The 18,143-nt window shown below is 43.0% G+C and overlaps 1 protein-coding gene across 1 annotated transcript in view; it reads right to left on the bottom strand.

The window, feature by feature from the left end:
* Positions 1-17,933, bottom strand: part of CYP77A5P (cytochrome P450, family 77, subfamily A, polypeptide 5) — a 147,548-nt gene extending 129,615 nt beyond the window's left edge. The window contains exon 1 of the mRNA XM_089429076.1: positions 17,266-17,933. Within this exon, the coding sequence (XP_089285202.1) occupies positions 17,266-17,763 (498 nt within the window). The 5' untranslated portion in view covers positions 17,764-17,933. The remainder of the gene's footprint in view (positions 1-17,265) is intronic.
* Between the last annotated feature and the right edge of the window lie 210 nt (positions 17,934-18,143).

The following is an 18,143-nucleotide window of genomic DNA, read 5'->3' as shown; positions in this document are numbered from 1 at the left end:
AGTGGAGAGCCACCAGTGGAGGCAGCACAACACCTAGAGGGATTGACGCTGGGCCAGTCTGGGCCCACGCAGGCTTGACGTAGAGCCAAAAGGGCCAACGCAGAAGGGAAGTTGCCTTCATGCAGAAATCTAGAACTGCTGGGGAGCTGCCAGAACAGCCAGGAGAGGTTGACGCAGAAGCTCCAAGAGGCAAAAGAGACAGCGCAAGGCTGACGTAGAGCCTTTGAGGCTGACACAGGGCCTACGCAGGGTCAGCACAGAGATAGCCAGGGGTTTGCCAGTTCTGCTGCCGGATCAGCGAGAAACTGTCAGGTGAAGTGAGGTAATCTCACTCAATTTTCCGCCATTATATTTTTCTCTATAACTGGATTGCCGAGAGGGTGTCCAACATTGCATTCAGAACTACTGCTTAATAATATAAAACCCTCAAAGTTGTTGCACTAGTTTTCCTGCATTGGATTTTTCCGGGGACTATTTTGCCCAAAAATAATGGTGTCCTATGTATCTTGTTCTTTGCTCAGTTTCTTGTTTCATGTAATCAAATTAAATTAGTGTAGGCTGCAGAAGTAATTTACTTCAGTATTTTTCAGAAAATAACTTGATAATGTATATTAAAATCAAGTAGGAGAAATAAATTCAATTTTGCTACAATAGGGGTTCCTTGAGTATAAGAATTTTCACATGGTATTGGAGCATTGATTTTGAAACAGGAAGAGCAGATCCGGCGTTGAGCAGAGAGGCCAATCGCTGCATTTGACAGCAATTTGAATCCCCTTGAAGGGATTGCGCAGTCCTTGCCAAGAAAGCAGAGATTCTAAGGAAATCTCTCTTTGAGAGAGTTGACAAAGAGGTACAATTTCCAGTTCGCGAGCTTACATAGGCAGAGGGAGTGACGCAAAGCCTCAGCGCAGTGCTTGAATGGTGTAGTTTCTGCGAGGGCAGAAATCCGTCAAAAAAGAGCGAAGACACATAGAAGGGGAATTTTCTCCTCAGAGGACTTTTCTTGCCAAAAGTTTGAATTTTTCACTTGCCGGGCAACAGACCAATGTTGCGCAGTGACTAGAGGAGTCAATTCGACAGTTTGGGTGAGATGGCATCACATGGGCTCAGAGATCAGGACAGGTTGGAAGGAGCTTCCAACTATGTCATATGGAAGACCAAAATCTTAGTTGTTCTGGAGGAGTACGATCTCGAAGCTTACGTCAACACTGTTGTGGTTGTTCCCACAAACAATGATCAGAAGAAGAAGTACAAGGCCGAGCAGGCAAAGACGGAGAGGTACATACTCGATGGAGTTCGAGATCATGTGGTCTCACATTTGCAGGGCAAAGATACAGCGCGAGAAATGTGGGAAGCTTTGTCTTCACTGTATGGAGGTTCTTCCGAACAATGGAAGATGTAGTTAGAAAAAAGTTGCAACGGGCATTGATGCATAAGGGACAAGGGGTTAACTCCTATCTTCAACGTCTTCAGGACACCAGAGACTAGCTTGCTACAGTGAGGTGTACTCCTCAGTCTACTGTGATGGTAAGGACGACCCTAAATTGAGTCTCGAATGAAAGGCAAGTCATCGTCCAAAGTATATTGGGCAAGGAAAGACTACCTTCGTGGGAGGAGATGTGGGTAGCCCTTCAACAGGAAGAATTAAGGAGGGATCTGGTTAAGGTCAACCTCAATGGCAGCAGTGGGAGTGGCACGAAGGCCAAGGAGGAGGAGGAGAACGCAGCTCTAGCATCAAAGCGACAGCAGAAGCAGAAGCGGAAGAAGGACATTTCAAAGGTGAAATGTTTCAGATGTGGCGAGATGGGCGACTTTGCATCCTAGTGTCCTTTGAAGTAAAAGGATAAGGATGAGAAACATCATCCTAAGGCTACTCCAGCAAAAATTGACGAATATGAGTTTTCCGTGAGTTCCCACGCATCTCCAAGAGGGAAATGGGGCGATATAGAACTGTAGTTGGGAGGACTACATGTGGGCAGGATCCTTGAGGAACCCACCTCTTATATCAATTCCTTCTTACGAGAGCCCGAGATTCAGCAATAGTGAGATGGACTTAGTGTCAAATGATGCAGTGGGTTGGTTGGAGAGACAAATGCAGTAGCCTGAGACCAGAGACTGATCAGCGCAGAGCAAGGTTGGCAGCAATGCAGATGGCACAGTGCAGAAGTTAGCAGCAGCGTAGAAGATTCAGAGGGTCAAAGATTAGTAGCAGTCAGATTCCAACATTCACATGGTATTATGTTGAACACAATTAATTCAGTAATTTTGGGTGTTTTTCAATTGCTTCTCTCAGCAACTGAGTTGCAGTACAAATGCAGTGTTAGCAGTGGCAGTGCTAGCAACATAACAGATGCAGCATTTGAGAGGGAGTTGTAGTACAGATGCAGCAGTGGCAGTGGCAATGTCATGGGTAGCAGTATAGTAGCAGCAGCAGCACAATGTTGATGGTAGCAACAGTGCGGAAAGGAGATGCTTCAGAGACAGAGCAGCATGCAGTTGGACACTGTTGCGAGAGCACATTCCTCACTAAGAGGGAGTGTTAGTTTTTGGTAGCATCAGATGTGCTCTAGCCATGAAAATTGGTGGATAGGCTAAGGCACCTGAGTTCTAAAGAACCCAAAAACCGTTTGGTGAAATTCCACCCGGATTGTATTTTGTTAAAATAGTTAATATTTTTAATGGGGTTCCTAAGTCGAAACTTAGGAAAATTAAAGTATTAATGGGTATTAATCAAAATATGGGTGAGAATGTTTTAGAAAGGGATCAAGTCAAGTTTTTAATCTTAGCCATTGATTAGATACTTAATCTCACCTGTTGAAGTCTCAACGAGAAAAGTATAAGAAGGAGGCCTGGGGTTCATCCAGAAACACACCGAGAGAACGAATTGATCTAGAGTTCAAAATTTATGGGGCTTGGAAGCTGAGAAATTCGAACTAAGTGATCATTCTACAGCAGAGGGGTAGGGATAGTTCGGGAATATTGGGCAGAGAGGTGGAGAGCCACCAATGGAGGTAGTGCAGCACCTACAGTGACTAACGCTGGGCCAGTCTGGGCCCACACAAGCTTGACGCAGAGCCAGAAGGGCCAGCACAGAAGGAAAGTTGCCTTCAAGCAAAAATCTGGAATTGTCAGGGAGCTGCCAGAACAGCCAGGAGAGGTTGACGCAAAAGCTCCAAGAGGCAAAAGAGATAGCGCGAGGCTGACGCAAAACCTACGCAGGGCCAGCGCAGAGATAGCCAGGGGTTTGCTAGTTCTGTTGTCGAATCAGTCGGAAATTGTCGGGTGAAGTGAGGTAATCTCACTCAGTTTTCCGCCATTATATTTTTCTTTGTAACTGGATTGTTGGGATGGTGTCCAGCATTGTATTCAGAACTACTACTTAATAATATAAAACCCTGAGAGCTGCTGCACTGGTTTTCCCACATTGGGTTTTTCCAGGGATTATTTTGTCCAAAAATAACGGTGTGCTATGTATCTTGTTCTTTGCTCAGTTTCTTGTTTCATGTAATCAAATTAAATTAGTGTAGGTTGCAGAAGTAATTTACTTTAGTATTTTTTCAGAAAATAACTTGATAATGTATATTAAAATCAAGTAGGAGAAGTAAATTTAGTTTTGCTCTAGTAGAGGTTCCTTGAGTATAGGAATTTTCACAGTCTTCACATCTAGCTAGTGTATCTTCCCTCCCATTTGCACTGAAAATGCTAGAATTGATTTGATTGAAGAGTACCTTGCTAATGGAGCAAAGGTTTCCTCATAATCAATTCCCTCCACCTGAGAGAACCCCTTGGCCACAAATTTGGCCTTGTGTTTCTCAATGCTTCCATCTGCTGCTTGCTTCACCTTGTAGATCCACTTGGAACCTACCACTGACTTGTCCTCTGGTCTTGGGACCACTTCCAAAACATTGTTTCTGATAATGGAATCATATTCCTCTACCATGGCATCAACCCATACTAGTTGTTGCACTGCTTCCTTGAATGAGGATGGCTCGGTCTCTACAAGATCGCTCGTCAGAGCCATGTAGCCAGTGTATCGATCTGGTAACCTCCTCCGCCTGCGTTGTGATGTGGGTGCTCCCACATTCTCTCTAGCATCATGCAATAATCTGTCAGCTTCTCTGGTGTGCTTCCTTCCATCTCTGGATGTCTCTACTTGAGTGGGTGTCTCCACTCTCTGTTCCTCTGCTTGTGGTTGCTCCACAACTTCTTGAGGTTCTTACTTTGGAGCCAAAAGCTCATGATTTGAATGCAATTGAAGTTCCCTCTCAAAAGAACACCTCATTGCCCTCTCCTCATCAAACTTCACATCTCTCCTAACAACTGTCATCCTGAGAGATGGCATGTACACCTGATAGTTGTGAGTTGTTTCTGTATACCCTGTTACCCACCATTTTGTGAGTAATATCCCTAAGAGAAAAAAAAATCTCCAAGATGGTCCTTAGTGGGCAGTCAGCAGCCACTTGCAGTCATCAGCTAGCTCATTGTGCCATTTCTCCGCCACCTAAGCCAGCCATGTGATCCCTCGCCCATCTACCGTGATCGTATGTTTGAAGGTGGGCCTCCCGAATCTAAAGGTATGCCTTGTCATTTTGAAATTGAGTATTGTAGTTTACTTATCATGGACACTCCTGGGCATGGATTAATGGCGGAATTCAACAAAAAGGATGGGCTAGGTCTGTGCTTGTTAATTCTAGGTATGTTCTATGCTTAGAGCAATTTATTTCAATTTTCACAGTTAGCTCAATATCTTTTCCAGATTAGAAATCACATCAGCATTAAAGTAAACTGCAGATAGAACATCAACATAAATCGCAGAAGACAAGCCAAGACAAGAGGACACAAAATGTGGCACTAGCTAGGGACAAACCCTAATGTGGGGAAACCCTTGATCAATTCTTCTTTTATGTTCTTCAATAGTTCAGCAGTGAGAGAGATAGTACATTTACAACAGAAGCCGACACTTTGACTTATCTAGATAAGAGCATAGATCATCTCTAAGAAGATGATACATGAGATCAGTTGAAGACATGCAGCTTCAACTGATTCTCCAAGGTGACTCTTTCACCTATCGTTGTGCTGCATTTCGTCATCATGCTGCACCTCACCGTGCTGCACCATGTTGCACCCATCATCACTATGCTCCATCTTATCACGCTTCATTAATCATGACTATACCCATCACTGTATTTCATTATGTGCCATTGTTGCACCAGGTTGCCATACTGACGTATGTGTTGGTTGCATCTTGCTTGCTTGCTTGTTGTCCCCAGCATGCTTGTTGTCCTTAGCATGCTTGTTGTTGCATGATATTTGTCCCTTGCATGCTAGCTGTAACATTGAATGCTTGGTGTATTTGTTGCTAAGTACCATACAACTATCCCAATGTTAGTTAGTTGTCCCTTGCATGCTAGCTGTAACATTGAATACTTGGTGTATTTGTTGCTAAGTACCATACAACTGTCCCAATGTTAGTTAGTTGTCCCTGGCATGCTGCTCTCCTTCGGAGATAGATGCTTCGACTGTTTCGGCAGTTCCCGGCAGTTCTGGCAGTTCCAGTTGTTCCCAGCAGTTCCAGCAGTCCCAACAGTTCCAGCTTTTCCGGCAGTTCTGGCTTTTCCGGCATTTTCGGCTTTCTCCGCTTTTCTGACTTTTCTGGCAGTTGCGGCTTTTTCGACATTTCCAGCTTTTCCGGATTTTCCGGCAGTTCCGGCTTTCCCGGTAGTTCCAGCATTTATGGCTTTTCCGGCATTTCCGGCTTTTCCAGCAGTTCTGACAGTTCCGGCTTTCTGCCCTTTGGATCAGGGCAACGTTATTCCTTAGGATCTCTCCTACTAAAACCCAAAGACAAGTAGAGAGAGGAAGAGATCCCAAGTGTGTTGAAATGACTTGAAGGCCACCTCTATTTATACTAAAACGTTGAGCACATGTGGGGTTTATTTGGTTGCTGGCCGACCTTGACGAATTGTCTTATAACGCAAATAAATTCATAACTCCATGAATACTTATCGGAATCGGATGATCTTTAGATCAATCCTACACCTCTCGATGAGAGGGATCCAAGAAAAATATCCACTGCCATAAATAAGATGACCCACATGGAGTTTGGCCCTAGTTGCCAATTTTAACACTCCCTCTCAACTAGGGAGAACTCCATCCGTTGATCCATATGTCCGACTGTACTATCTCTGCCATCAGTGCCCTGCACTGCTCTGCTCTGCTCTGATCTGCTGAGCTCTGCTTTGCTCTGCTCTGCTGAACCATGAAGAAGAAGAATTGATCGAGAATGTCTCATACCATTCTCTACTGACCCGAAGTCAGTTTCATCTGAAGAGAGTGTGTCACATCACTCTTACTGACCCGAAGTCAGTTTTATTGATCCCAGATCAATATCATAAGAGAGTGTCTCAAACCACTCATACTAATCCCAAATCAGTTTCATTTATCCTAGATCAATGTCACAAGAGAGTGTCTCAAACCACTCATACTGATCCCATATCAGTTTCATTGATCCCAGATCAATGTCACAAGAGAGTGTCTCAAACCACTCATACTGATCCCAGATCAATGGAGGTCATCCTAGCATAGGGAGTATGGTAGATACAGCGATGCGTCTATCGATAGTACTACTATGGTCCCTATCCTCATTTCCATGCTCATTGATCAGATAAGAAGTACTTCCCATGAGTCCCAGACTGCATGGGTAGGATGCCTCGACAGGAGAACTAATCATCCTATCCACAGGAGAACAAATCATCCTGTCAGTGGATGCCATGGAGAACTAATCATCCTGGCCCACAGGAGAACTAATCATCCTATTCCACTCGCCACGAAGAACAAATCATCCTGGCTCACAGGAGAACTAATCATCCTGTTCCATAGTCGCCACGGAAAACAAATCATCCTGGCCCACAGGAGAACTAATCATCTTGTTCCACAGTTGCCACGGGAGAACTAATCATCCCAGCCCACAGGAGAACTAATCATCCTGTTCCACAGTTGCCACAGGAGAACTAATCATCTCGACCCACAGAAGAACTAATCATCTTGTTCATAGCGCACCACCAGGGGAGGGTGAGTAGCCCGATGGTCGTATGTTGCTCCAATAAGTACCCCAAGCCCCCCAAAGCTCCCAGAGCTCAATGCATGCAACATGCAAGACCCTTATAAGAAGGTCTCTCAACGACTCCAAGTTGTTCGAGAAAGTCACAGATTTGACCTTTCCCCGGGGCTTTGACAAAATGTTTGTGACCTGTACATCAGTCTCAATGCGATGGAGCCTCCTTGCTCATCAACTTACCATATCGCAGATAAGGCAGTATCTGATGTCTATCTGTTGGAGCAATCATTGAATACGGGATTTCTCAATAATCGAATCCCCCCTCTGGTTGTCACAGAGAATCACAGTGGTATTCATCATTTGTACAAACAGCTCACTTAAGAGCTTCTGTAAACATGCAGCTTCACACAAGATCATACTCGTAGCTATATATTCGGTCTTGACGGTGCTTATAACAAACGACTTCTGCTTCCTACTTATCCATGATATCGAAGCAGAATCCAAAGAGAACCAGCACTGAGAACTGCTCTAGTGTTCCTCCACATTGCCTGCCTAGTCAGCATTCGAATAAGCATGCAGTTTCATATTTCCAGCAGTGTATCTCAATCCATATGAGATTGTGCCCCGAAGGTATCTCAAAAGATTCGTGGCACCAATCCAGTGAGGCACAACCAAATATGAGCTCACCATGCTAACTGCAAAACATATGTCCGGACGGAAGTTTACCAAGAACATCAATGCGAATGAGTTTATGAAACTCAAAGGCATTTCCCAAATCTGGCCAGACATCACTACCATATAACTTCTGAAAGTTAAGATCCTCGAGGTAGTCATAGACTTGCAGTTTATCATTCCACATCCGGAACCCAACTCCCTCTTTCTTCTGCAAATGAGAGGGTCTGCACCTGTCAGAAATAGGTCGTCCTCATAAGGTGCCGGTATGAGAGGTCTATCCTCCACAACCTTCGGGTGAAGGTTTGGATCGGTTTCACTCGTAGTGAATCTCTGCTTCATCAGATAGCTTTCAATCCTCTCATACTACGCCCGGGGTGTTTTGGTTTAAGCCATAGAGGGCTTTCTTCCACCTGCATATGTGAGATTCCAGATCATCAATCTCAAACCCCTCGAGTTGTTCCAAACCTGTGGACCTGCTATATGAGGGAAATGGTCACCTTGTAAGATTTTCCTTTGGTACATCTCAGACATGTACTTTCATGCTTTTTTTGAATTCAGGGATCCCTGTCACCATCTGACTCACAGACCTCAGGTGCTATGTGTCAATGGACATGGTCCCCAGTGGACTTCCTGCAACTTGATACAACCCTGAACTCAAAACATCTTTGAAAATTCTATTTTCAAACACATACCTTTCCATCGATGAGTGCCACCTCATAACCCTTTACTTCCATTTCCGAGATGGACACCAAGTTCTTCTTGCAATCAGGTACATAAAAGAGATTCTGTAAATGAATCGAGTTACCCTTATTCAATTGAGGGGTAACATTCCCTACACCCTTTCCGGGGTAAGTGGCATCGTCTCCAAGTATAATCCCACGATTGTTTCCATCTCTACCAAATTAGAGAGTGCACCCATCTATCCAATGAAGTGCCTTGAAGCACTACAATCAATAAGCCAGATTCCCAAAGAATCTGAAGGAGAGGGCCAATACAAGATAATTCTTCTTTATCTTATCAGAAACAACATTTGATTCTTCATACCTGGGGTTCCTTGCTTTCTTTGAAGAGTCGACCATTTCCTTGATGACCTGCATTACCTGTCATTCCTTTGATCATTGAAGATGTCCCTAGAATGATTGTTATCATCATCAAGTGATGTGTCCCTGCCATTCGGACAATCCTTCGCATAATGGCCGAACTAGTTATCTGCCTTTCCTTGCAACCTGAGATTCGGTCTTCCAAAGAAGTGATCTTTAGGTAGGCCATATTCCGCTGCGTCATTCTGATAATATTCTCTGCTTCGACTTCACCCTCGGTGAATTTGAAAAGGGATGAGGAATCCACTGATCCTTTTGTCCTTTCCCAACAGTCTTCAGTGATTGCTCTTTCACTCTTGCTTGGGCATTGTCTTCACCTCAACTCTGATTCCATGTTAATTTTAGGTATGTTCTATGCTTAGAGCAATTTATTTCAATTTTCACAATTAGCTCAATATCTTTTCCAGATTAGAAATCACATCGGCATTAAAGTAAACTGCAGATAAAACATAAACATAAATCGCAGAAGACAAGCCAAGACAAGAGGACACAAGATGTGGCACTAGCCAGGGACAAACCCCAATGTGGGGAAACCCTTGATCAATTCTTCTTTTATGTTCTTCAATAGTTTAGCAAAGAGAGAGAGATAGTACATTTACAACAGAAGTCAACACTTTGACTTATCTAGATAAGAGCATAGATCATCTCTAAGAAGATGATACATGAGATCAGTTGAAGACATGCTGCTTCAACTGATTCTCCAAGGTGACTCCTTCACCTATTGTTGTGTTGCATTTTGTCATCATGCTGCACCTCACCGCGCTGCACCATGCTACACCCACCATCACTATGTTGCATCTCATCACGCTTCATTAATCATGACTGTACCCATCACTGTATTGTATTATGTGCCATTGCTACACCATGTTGTCATACTGACCTATGTGTTGGCTGCATCTTGCTTACTTGTTGTCCCTTGCTTGCTTGTTGTCCCTAGCATGCTTGTTGTCCTTAGCATGCTTGTTGTTGCATGCTCGTTGTCCCTTGCATGCTAGCTATAACATGGAATGCTTGGTGTATTTGCTGCTAAGTACCATACAACTGTCCCAATGTTAGTTAGTTGTCCCTTGCATGCTACTCTCCTTCGGAGACGATGCTCTGACTGTTTCCGTTGTTCCCAGCAGTTCTAGTAGTTCCGGTTGTTCCCAGCAGTTCCAGTTGTTCCCAGCAGTTCCGACAGTTCCAACTTTTCCCGCAATTTCGGCTTTTCCAACAGTTCCAGCATTTTCGGCTTTTCCGGCAGTTCTGGCTTTTCTGGCAATTCCGGCTTTTCTGGCATTTCCAGCTTTTCCAAATTTTCCGGCAGTTTCGGCTTTTCTAGCAGTTCCGGCTTTTCCGGCAGTTCCGGCATTTTCGGCTTTTCCGGCATTTCCGGCAGTTCCGGCTTTTCCGGCAGTTTTGGCTTTTCCAGCAGTTCCGACTTTCTGCCCTCTGGATCAGGGCAACATTATTCCTTAGGATCTCTCCTCCTACTAAAACCCAAAAACAAGTAGAGAGAGGAAGAGATCCCAAGTGTGTTGAAATGACTTGAAGGCCACCTCTATTTATACTAAAACGTTGAGCACATGTGGGGTTTATTTGGTTGTTGGCTGACCTTGACGAATTGTCTTATAACGCAAATAAATTCATAACTCCATGAATACTTATCAGAATCGGATGATCTTTAGATCAATCCTACACCTCTTGATGAGAGGGATCCAAGAAAAATATCAGTTGCCATAAATAAGATGACCCACATGGAGTTTGGCCCTAGTTGCCAATTTTAACAGTGCTTCTGTCCCCTTGGCCCCTTTTAAGAATTCACCTTGGATTCTAGTCCCGTGGGATCTCTTTTACTGACCATTTGGTTTCAGGGATGATATTTCACGAGAAATCCCGACTTTGATTGCATGGTTCCTCTCCCTTATTCGCTTATATAACCCTCTTTCCATTCATTATCACCCCATCCATTTTTCCCGCCTAGGTCCTCCATTGGGTCCACATAGGATTAGCTTGCCCCTTCCCTTTGTCCCCACCTTGGGTCATGGCCTAGAATGAAGTCCGAAGGTTGATGCAGTTGAAAATAATGTTAAAAACAATATGGCCACATTCAACAGGAAAAGTACCACAAAATGCAAAAGATGGTCAGCACAAAAACATTTTAGCACGAGGACAAAAGCCAATACATGAGCTCTACCCCATTCATGGCCATCACCCTGGTTCCTATAGGTTCTATGAGCCTTCTTCATCATATAGGAACCCCTGATTGTCCCGACTCCTGGTGGACGATGAATCGCCCCACCTTAAAAGGGAGATTCCACTGTTATATCTTACACATCATGCTCTAACCCCTTGAGCCCCGAACAATTAATCAAAGAAAATCATAAAAGACAAAAGGCATATAAAGAAGGGTGGAAAAATCAAGGTCGGGGCACCTCATGTACCATGATTGCTCCCTCCTACACATTATAAACCCAAAGTGTGGGCTTCCCTCCTATTAGCTACCCTTGTACCCCAGCATGTGACCTAGGGTTGCCCCTTCTCATCCCCTACTTCATTCACCTATCTGTTACATGCCACCACCTTTTGATGAATGTACCTTGACTATATTATCCCCTTTAGGGGTAGAAACCACTTAATAGGGTGTTTGGTTAACCCATGTGGAGTTTAGGAGACATTTGCACATCCCGAAGCCCATCATGGAAGGGCAGACCATTATGAAGTCCCCACCCGTGGTCCAAGATTAGGTAAGCTCATTTACTCGATTTCTTTAATGACTTGTTGCACTGGAAGGCTAGGGGACGCATTGGATCCTATGCAGGATTGCAAATGGTTTCCATTTGGGGTTTGGTCTCCCTGTACATGATCCTAACCCTCTAAAGGGCTACTTTGGCACATGTAGGGTGAGCGTTGAGAGCCATGGGCCTCCACAGCAACAAATTGCACTCCATGGATCCCCACAACCATTTAAACATTGCTCGTGGTTCACTTATTGGATGAGGAGGATGCACTTGATCCATCATGCCCAGTCAGCCCCAGATCTACAGCATACACTTGGCAGATGATCCAGGACTTCCACGATGATGTGGCATCAGCTACACCATCATCCTAGCCCTTGAGGGCAGCCTACAAGCATCTTCGATTTGTTTGGAGACCCATGAGGACACTTGTTTGCCCCTAGATGTCATTTGGAGCACCAAAGGTTATTACAAAGGGCCACCCCCTTGCCCACTGCTTTTGAGGGTCCTTCTCTTTATTATGGCACCCATGGACCTCATTAGGCCTCTTAGAGGGCCCTATGACATGCATAGTTTATTATTTGACTACTTGAAAGGCTTACTTTTTCATTTATGAGCTAGTTTGGTGGGCTTGTCACCAAAATTTGTATTATTAGCACATTATTTTATTTTTGGGGCTTATGTAGGCCAAGGAGGCTAATTCGAACTCCTAAGATGTGTATAAAATTATAAATACAAGTGAGGTGAGATCATTTCTCATCATCACTTTGGATTGGATCTCTCCCTTCTTTAGAGAATTTCGCACTTTTTTCTAGGGGATGAATTGGAGCATTTATGGATGAATTTTGATGTATGGTTATTAGTCTATCTTCTCTTGGAGCTTCTCTATTGTCATTTGTGAATGGTTGGATATACTCTATTGCATGTAAGTACGAAATTTTGACGTTATTCTTATTACTTTTGTCATATATGCTAGATTGGGATTTTCGTTGTTTTAAGGCTAATCGTTGCATGCAAATTATTGCTTAATATTGTGGGATTGTCTCTATTATAACATTATCTCCATGTATGGTCCATGTGTGAGCGAAATCTCCTAAGGGTAGAATCTTACCTTGATAAGCCATTTCTCTTGTGCATTTGAAGTATAAAAGCTACAAGATTGCTTTCACTTGACCTAGAGGGTTTGTGAAGTAATTTTGAAACCTCCTTGACTGGGAACTAAGAAATCTTACACATAATCAACATAGACTCCATTCTCCCAAGAATTAAGGCACTGATCTACCAAGGGTGGTCACCAAAACTCTTATCCTTTCACCTTCTCTCAAGTCTAGCCACCTTGGGGTGCCTAAGGCATCAATTTCCCGACAAGCTAGCCAATGAAAAAATTTGATCTCCTAGGGTCTCCTACATTGGCCTTTCCTCTAGCCCTCCTCCAAATTTGAAGACATTCCAATAGTGGAATTGGGAGAAAAGCCAAGCCCTAGCATCGAGACTAAAGCTTGACCTGCATCCCCAAGGCTAGTGCCTCATAGGGTCAAAGCAACATCAGTGAGTGAAAATACTTTCTTTGATCCTTCCCAACTTGTCTAGGGTAAGAATATCATTGATTTTTTCATACCTTCTTCATACCCTAGACCGGGTCCACTTGGCCCCTTGTGATCCCGCTCCTTCAAAGGACCAACCTTCAAGAAACATCCAGGATACCAATTATAACCAGGATTTTAGGGCGTGGGGAACTCCCTTCAAAGCCTATTCCCATACACCTAACCCCCCCAAAATCCTCCCTTCATTTCCCTAGAATCTATACTACCTTGCTTAGTGAGCAAGCAAGCTCCATCTTTCACACCTTTATGGGAAAGGGCTAGTTTGGGTCACTCATATCCATTGACTTATCATTCATTTGTGACTCCAATACATATAGGGTCTCCTCCCATCGGTGAAAGTCCGTAAATAGAAGGGAGCCTTCGCTAAGGTGACAGTGGGCTAAGTCTCTGATTGTTGCCCTTGGCCTAGCATTTGCCCTTTAGGGATTCCCCTTAGGTCCCCTGCTAGTTTGAGTGGTAAAATACCCCACAAATATACCCAACTCAGTTGTAGGCTCTAACTCTTTCCTTGTATCCTTGGAATCATGAAAGTAAACTGATGATCCAAATATCCTGAAGTGTGACACATTTGGTTTCTTCCCTGAAAAAGCTTCCTCTGGTGTACACCTCCCAAGAATCTGATGAGGACTCCTATTCTGCAAATAAACAGTGGTGTTGCATGCTTCAGCCCACAAGTGCAGTGGTAGGCCTTGGTCGTGCAACATCGTTCATGCAGCTCCCACAATACTTTTGTTCTTCCTCTCAGCCACCCCATTCTATTGTGGGTTATGGGATGCTATCAACTCCCATCGAATGCCTTCCTTTGCACAAAAGTTCTTAAACTCATTCGACACATATTCTCCACCGTTATCACTCTTGAGAGCTTTCACTTTCGTGCCAGTTTCTTTCTCAACAAGTGCTTTAAATTCAACAACTTTGGAGAATGTCTGGTCTTTCTTCTACATGGAGAAGATCCAACACTTACGTGAGAAATCATCTACAAATATAACATAATACTTGTGCTTGGCCATGGAGGTTGTCAAAAAAGGTCCACACACATCTGAGTGAATCCTTTCAAGGACTGCTTGCGCTTGTCTCAATTGTGAAAGGTGGTTTTTGTGTACTTCCCCAATATATACCCTTTGCATGTGTATTGTTGCTCTAGTGCACCTTTGGGAAGTCTTATAGAAATCTTCTGCGTGATCTTCCAAGCACCATGGTGCAAATGGCCAAGTCTCCTATGCCATAATTCACCGATGTCCCAGCTCTGCACCTTCTCTGCTTTTGTGCTCAATGTTGCACAGTCTTCTACACCCAATTTGTAGAGGTTCTTCACTCGAACCCCGATTTGCTTCACTTGTCCTGTGGCGATGTGTCTAAGGAAAGTCTTCCCTTTGCTAAATATCACATCGTAGCCATAGTCTTCCAACATTGCAACTAAAACGAGATTCTTCTTCAGACCCAAAACATACATGACATTTTTTAATTTAAGAGGGGAACCAAACACCCTCTGAAAAGTAATTGTACCAATATCGGTCGTGCTATACCTTCCATCATCTCCCATCTCGATGTTTATCTGGAGGTCCTTCTTCTCCAAGTCACTGAAAAATTCTTTGTTGCCCATCATGTGAATGAGGCTCCACTATCCAGATACCACACACTACCCATCACCAAGCTCACCATACAAGCGATGAGGGTGAAACCAAGTTTGAATTGTGAAGCCAAAGCTTCACCTGCCGCTCCTCCTGAGGGCTTCTTACCCGCCTTCTTGTGTGGACACTTCGTGGCATAGTGTCCCAGCTCATGACAATGAAAGCACATGATTTTCGATAAGTCTTTCTTCTTGCCCGCCTGACCAGATTTTGCTTTGTATTGGGATTTCTTCCCTTTCCCTTTCTTTGCCTTTCCAGCCTAAGGCACAGTTCTCCTCATCATCACGTTGGACGAGGTTTTGTCTCTGGTGTTCCGACTTATCTCTTCTTGCACCAAGTCGAACCACAATCGCTCCCAATTTGGTAGCTTCTCCCTCCCATTTACCGAATCCTAGTAGTTGTGCCAGCTCTTGGGATGGCCTAGAAGTGCGAGGCTTACTAGATCATCTTCTACAACAGTAATATCAACACTCCCAAGTTCATCCTAACATTGGGTGAACTTGCTCAAGCACTGTGGTATTGTGTCACCCTTTTCCATCTTGATCTTCTGAAGCTTGTCCTTCAATGCCAGCGTCCTGCGATCGTTGTTGTTCTGAAACAAGTCTATCAAGGCTTACCACATTGCATATGGAGTCTTTTTCCCGTGGATATTCGAGACAATATTTTCTCGAACTCCCTCCAATATGATCCTCCTTGCCTTTGCTACACACTTCTTCCAATATGCTAGATCTTGAGCATCAGAAGTTAGAGGTTTAGGAATATCAGTATCTACGAATTTCGTCAACCCGTTATCTTCCAAAACTGCCTCCATCCTGTCCTTCCAAGCAATATCGTTCAAGCTACTCTCAAGGGCATACTCAAGTCTCGGTCCATAGAAAGCCATATTGCTAGCTCTGAAGAATTGATCCTGCAAATTTGATTCACCTGCAAAGACAACTTCGAATTCTCTCTTCTATTGTGATTTCAGCTCCGATACCATGTAGAAATTCCTTGTAGATTCAAACTGCTTATGAAATTTACTAAATCAAAAGACTTGAATCTACTCTACTCAACTACGGACAACCATTAACGATTGCAAAATCACAACATAAACATGAGACAAGATTCAATCACACATTGCACAATGATTTATCTAGGGGAAATCAACTGCTCAAAACCCCTTCCTATCTCTATTGCATTAGTCAAAAAATAGAGAGGAAATGCAATGCGTGCTCAAGCTCGGGCAACCTCTGCACTAGTATAATCTATCTCACTACTTCACAAGCTACCTCTGGTCAATACTTAACCAAAATCCTGCTTGGTCAATTCCCTATTTCCTTGCATTGTTCAATAAGGAATTAGCCCCCTATTAATTAGGGAAATTCTCAATCTATAACTACGCAATCCCTGTAGGCCCTTCTCTGACTGCATGCACCACATGTACAATTTGGAATTGTCTAGAACTGATAGTACACTGCCCTTGAACTCCAATCTCAACTGGGTAACTTGAGTTATCTGCATGCATCAATTATTTTGGGTTGATTGATGAGGTAACTAGTTGATCACAGGTTAACATACTCCACTACTGGATCTTCCACTAGTCCTTAATCAATTAAAACTAGTTAAACTCACAATAACTCAAATTAACTGAAACAGACTGCTAGAAATTAGCAATCAATCATAACTAAACATAACCCAAGTGTCTACTTGCATTAACTGATTTCACTGAGCGATAAGTGCCATATCACCTCAATTAAATTCCTCCAAGTATTTTACTGAAATTAGAATTACAATTTCTCCTAATTTAATTAAGGCAAAAATTTCTTGCTGCATTTTCAACATATACAGAGAAACTCCTAACACTCACAACACTTTTTATTTTGAGTCAGTAAAGCTCAAGGCTCAAACATAATTTCCTGTGTATTAGGCACCCACATTTTCACTGCAGCTTAGAAGCTTCATATGGACAACTTATGATTTTTTTCTCATTGCAACTTATCCGCGTAGGATTTTGTTTATTGTAGTCGGGTGACCCATGTCACTTTCCAAATCTATGTTAGTAGAAAACAAAAACAGAACAACAAATAGCACTGTGGGTTTCAAGGGATAAGAAACGTTAACTCGTCCTCCCAAGCAAGGTATAGTATGCAAACAAAGATTTATCAGTAAAGTAAATGAGAACAGAAGTGGAAGAAGATATCTGATAACATAGCTCCAAATTACTACCCCTCAAAAGATGGTGTTCAAACTAAAAACACATTACTTCACATGGTTATGAATTAATAATAAAATTATTATAAAGCAAACACTTCTAAAATCTACTGAAAAAACAGGTTAATAGGAACTGCTCCAAATTACTACCCCTTAAAAATGGTGTTCAAACTAAAAACACATTAATTAACATGGGTATGAATTGATAATAAAATTATTATAAAATAAATACTTCCAAATCTACTGAAAAACCATGTTAATGGGAACTGAATTTGAAATGGAAGTACTTACAGATGCAAAGGCATGACCTGGAAGCAGGAAATGTATCTGTTGGAGAAGCTCTCCCAAGGACTTAGAAGGAATGGTCTGCAAAAATTGGGCTGCTTGGGCTGTCATTTGAAGGGCTAGGGGCTGATCCTCTGCTGTCACGAATGGCAGGATTGGAGCCTCTCCCCACCCGACACTTCCATCATCTAACTCTACTCTGATCCCGACGTTATTCACTCCATCAAGCCTCGAAGAAGCAATGGTGAATGGAGCGATCAATGGCACATTCAGAGGCCTCCCTTCAACTTTGGCCACTTTCACGCTCAACGACTCAGAGAGATTGTCCCAAATCGGAGACAAACCATCTCCGTCTCTATCTCCGTGATTGCTCGTGCACTTTAAATTCATAGTACTGGTGCTCACACGACCGACGGATAAAGAGGAAGCAGGCAAAAACATAGGCCCATGAACCCACCATGAATCTGAAGAAGTGGCATGAACAGGCCGAAATAAACTACACATAATCTGCCAAATCAAATTCGGTGACGTTTATTCAAATTGATGTCTGTTTCTTTCGTTGATTAACGCTACAAATACACGGTTTGCTGGTTGATATTTTTCTTAATGGGTTTACTTTCTTTCTTTGTCTCTTCCCTTTAAACCTGTGTTGTTCTCGTCTCGCATTTTACACCTTTATTCTTTAGTGTGTCATGCTGCACCCAAAAAAACGTTTATTATATATGCTAGCGTGTTACATGATGTCACTGTACCTTTTCTTGGATATTGGGTTAAAGTGTAACTGGATAGGTATTTAGGGTTTATATATAAAGTTATTTTGTTTTACTTTTAATTAATTATATATAGGACACTTAGTATCTAGTTGATATTAGTCATTAAATAAA

This window comes from Pinus tabuliformis, chromosome 6 (assembly GCF_031772625.1).
Source record: "Pinus tabuliformis cultivar Carrire ecotype Pingquan chromosome 6, CPIR1, whole genome shotgun sequence".
Classification (NCBI taxonomy): domain Eukaryota; kingdom Viridiplantae; phylum Streptophyta; class Pinopsida; order Pinales; family Pinaceae; genus Pinus; species Pinus tabuliformis.
This window is presented reverse-complemented; position numbering and strand designations above follow the sequence as displayed.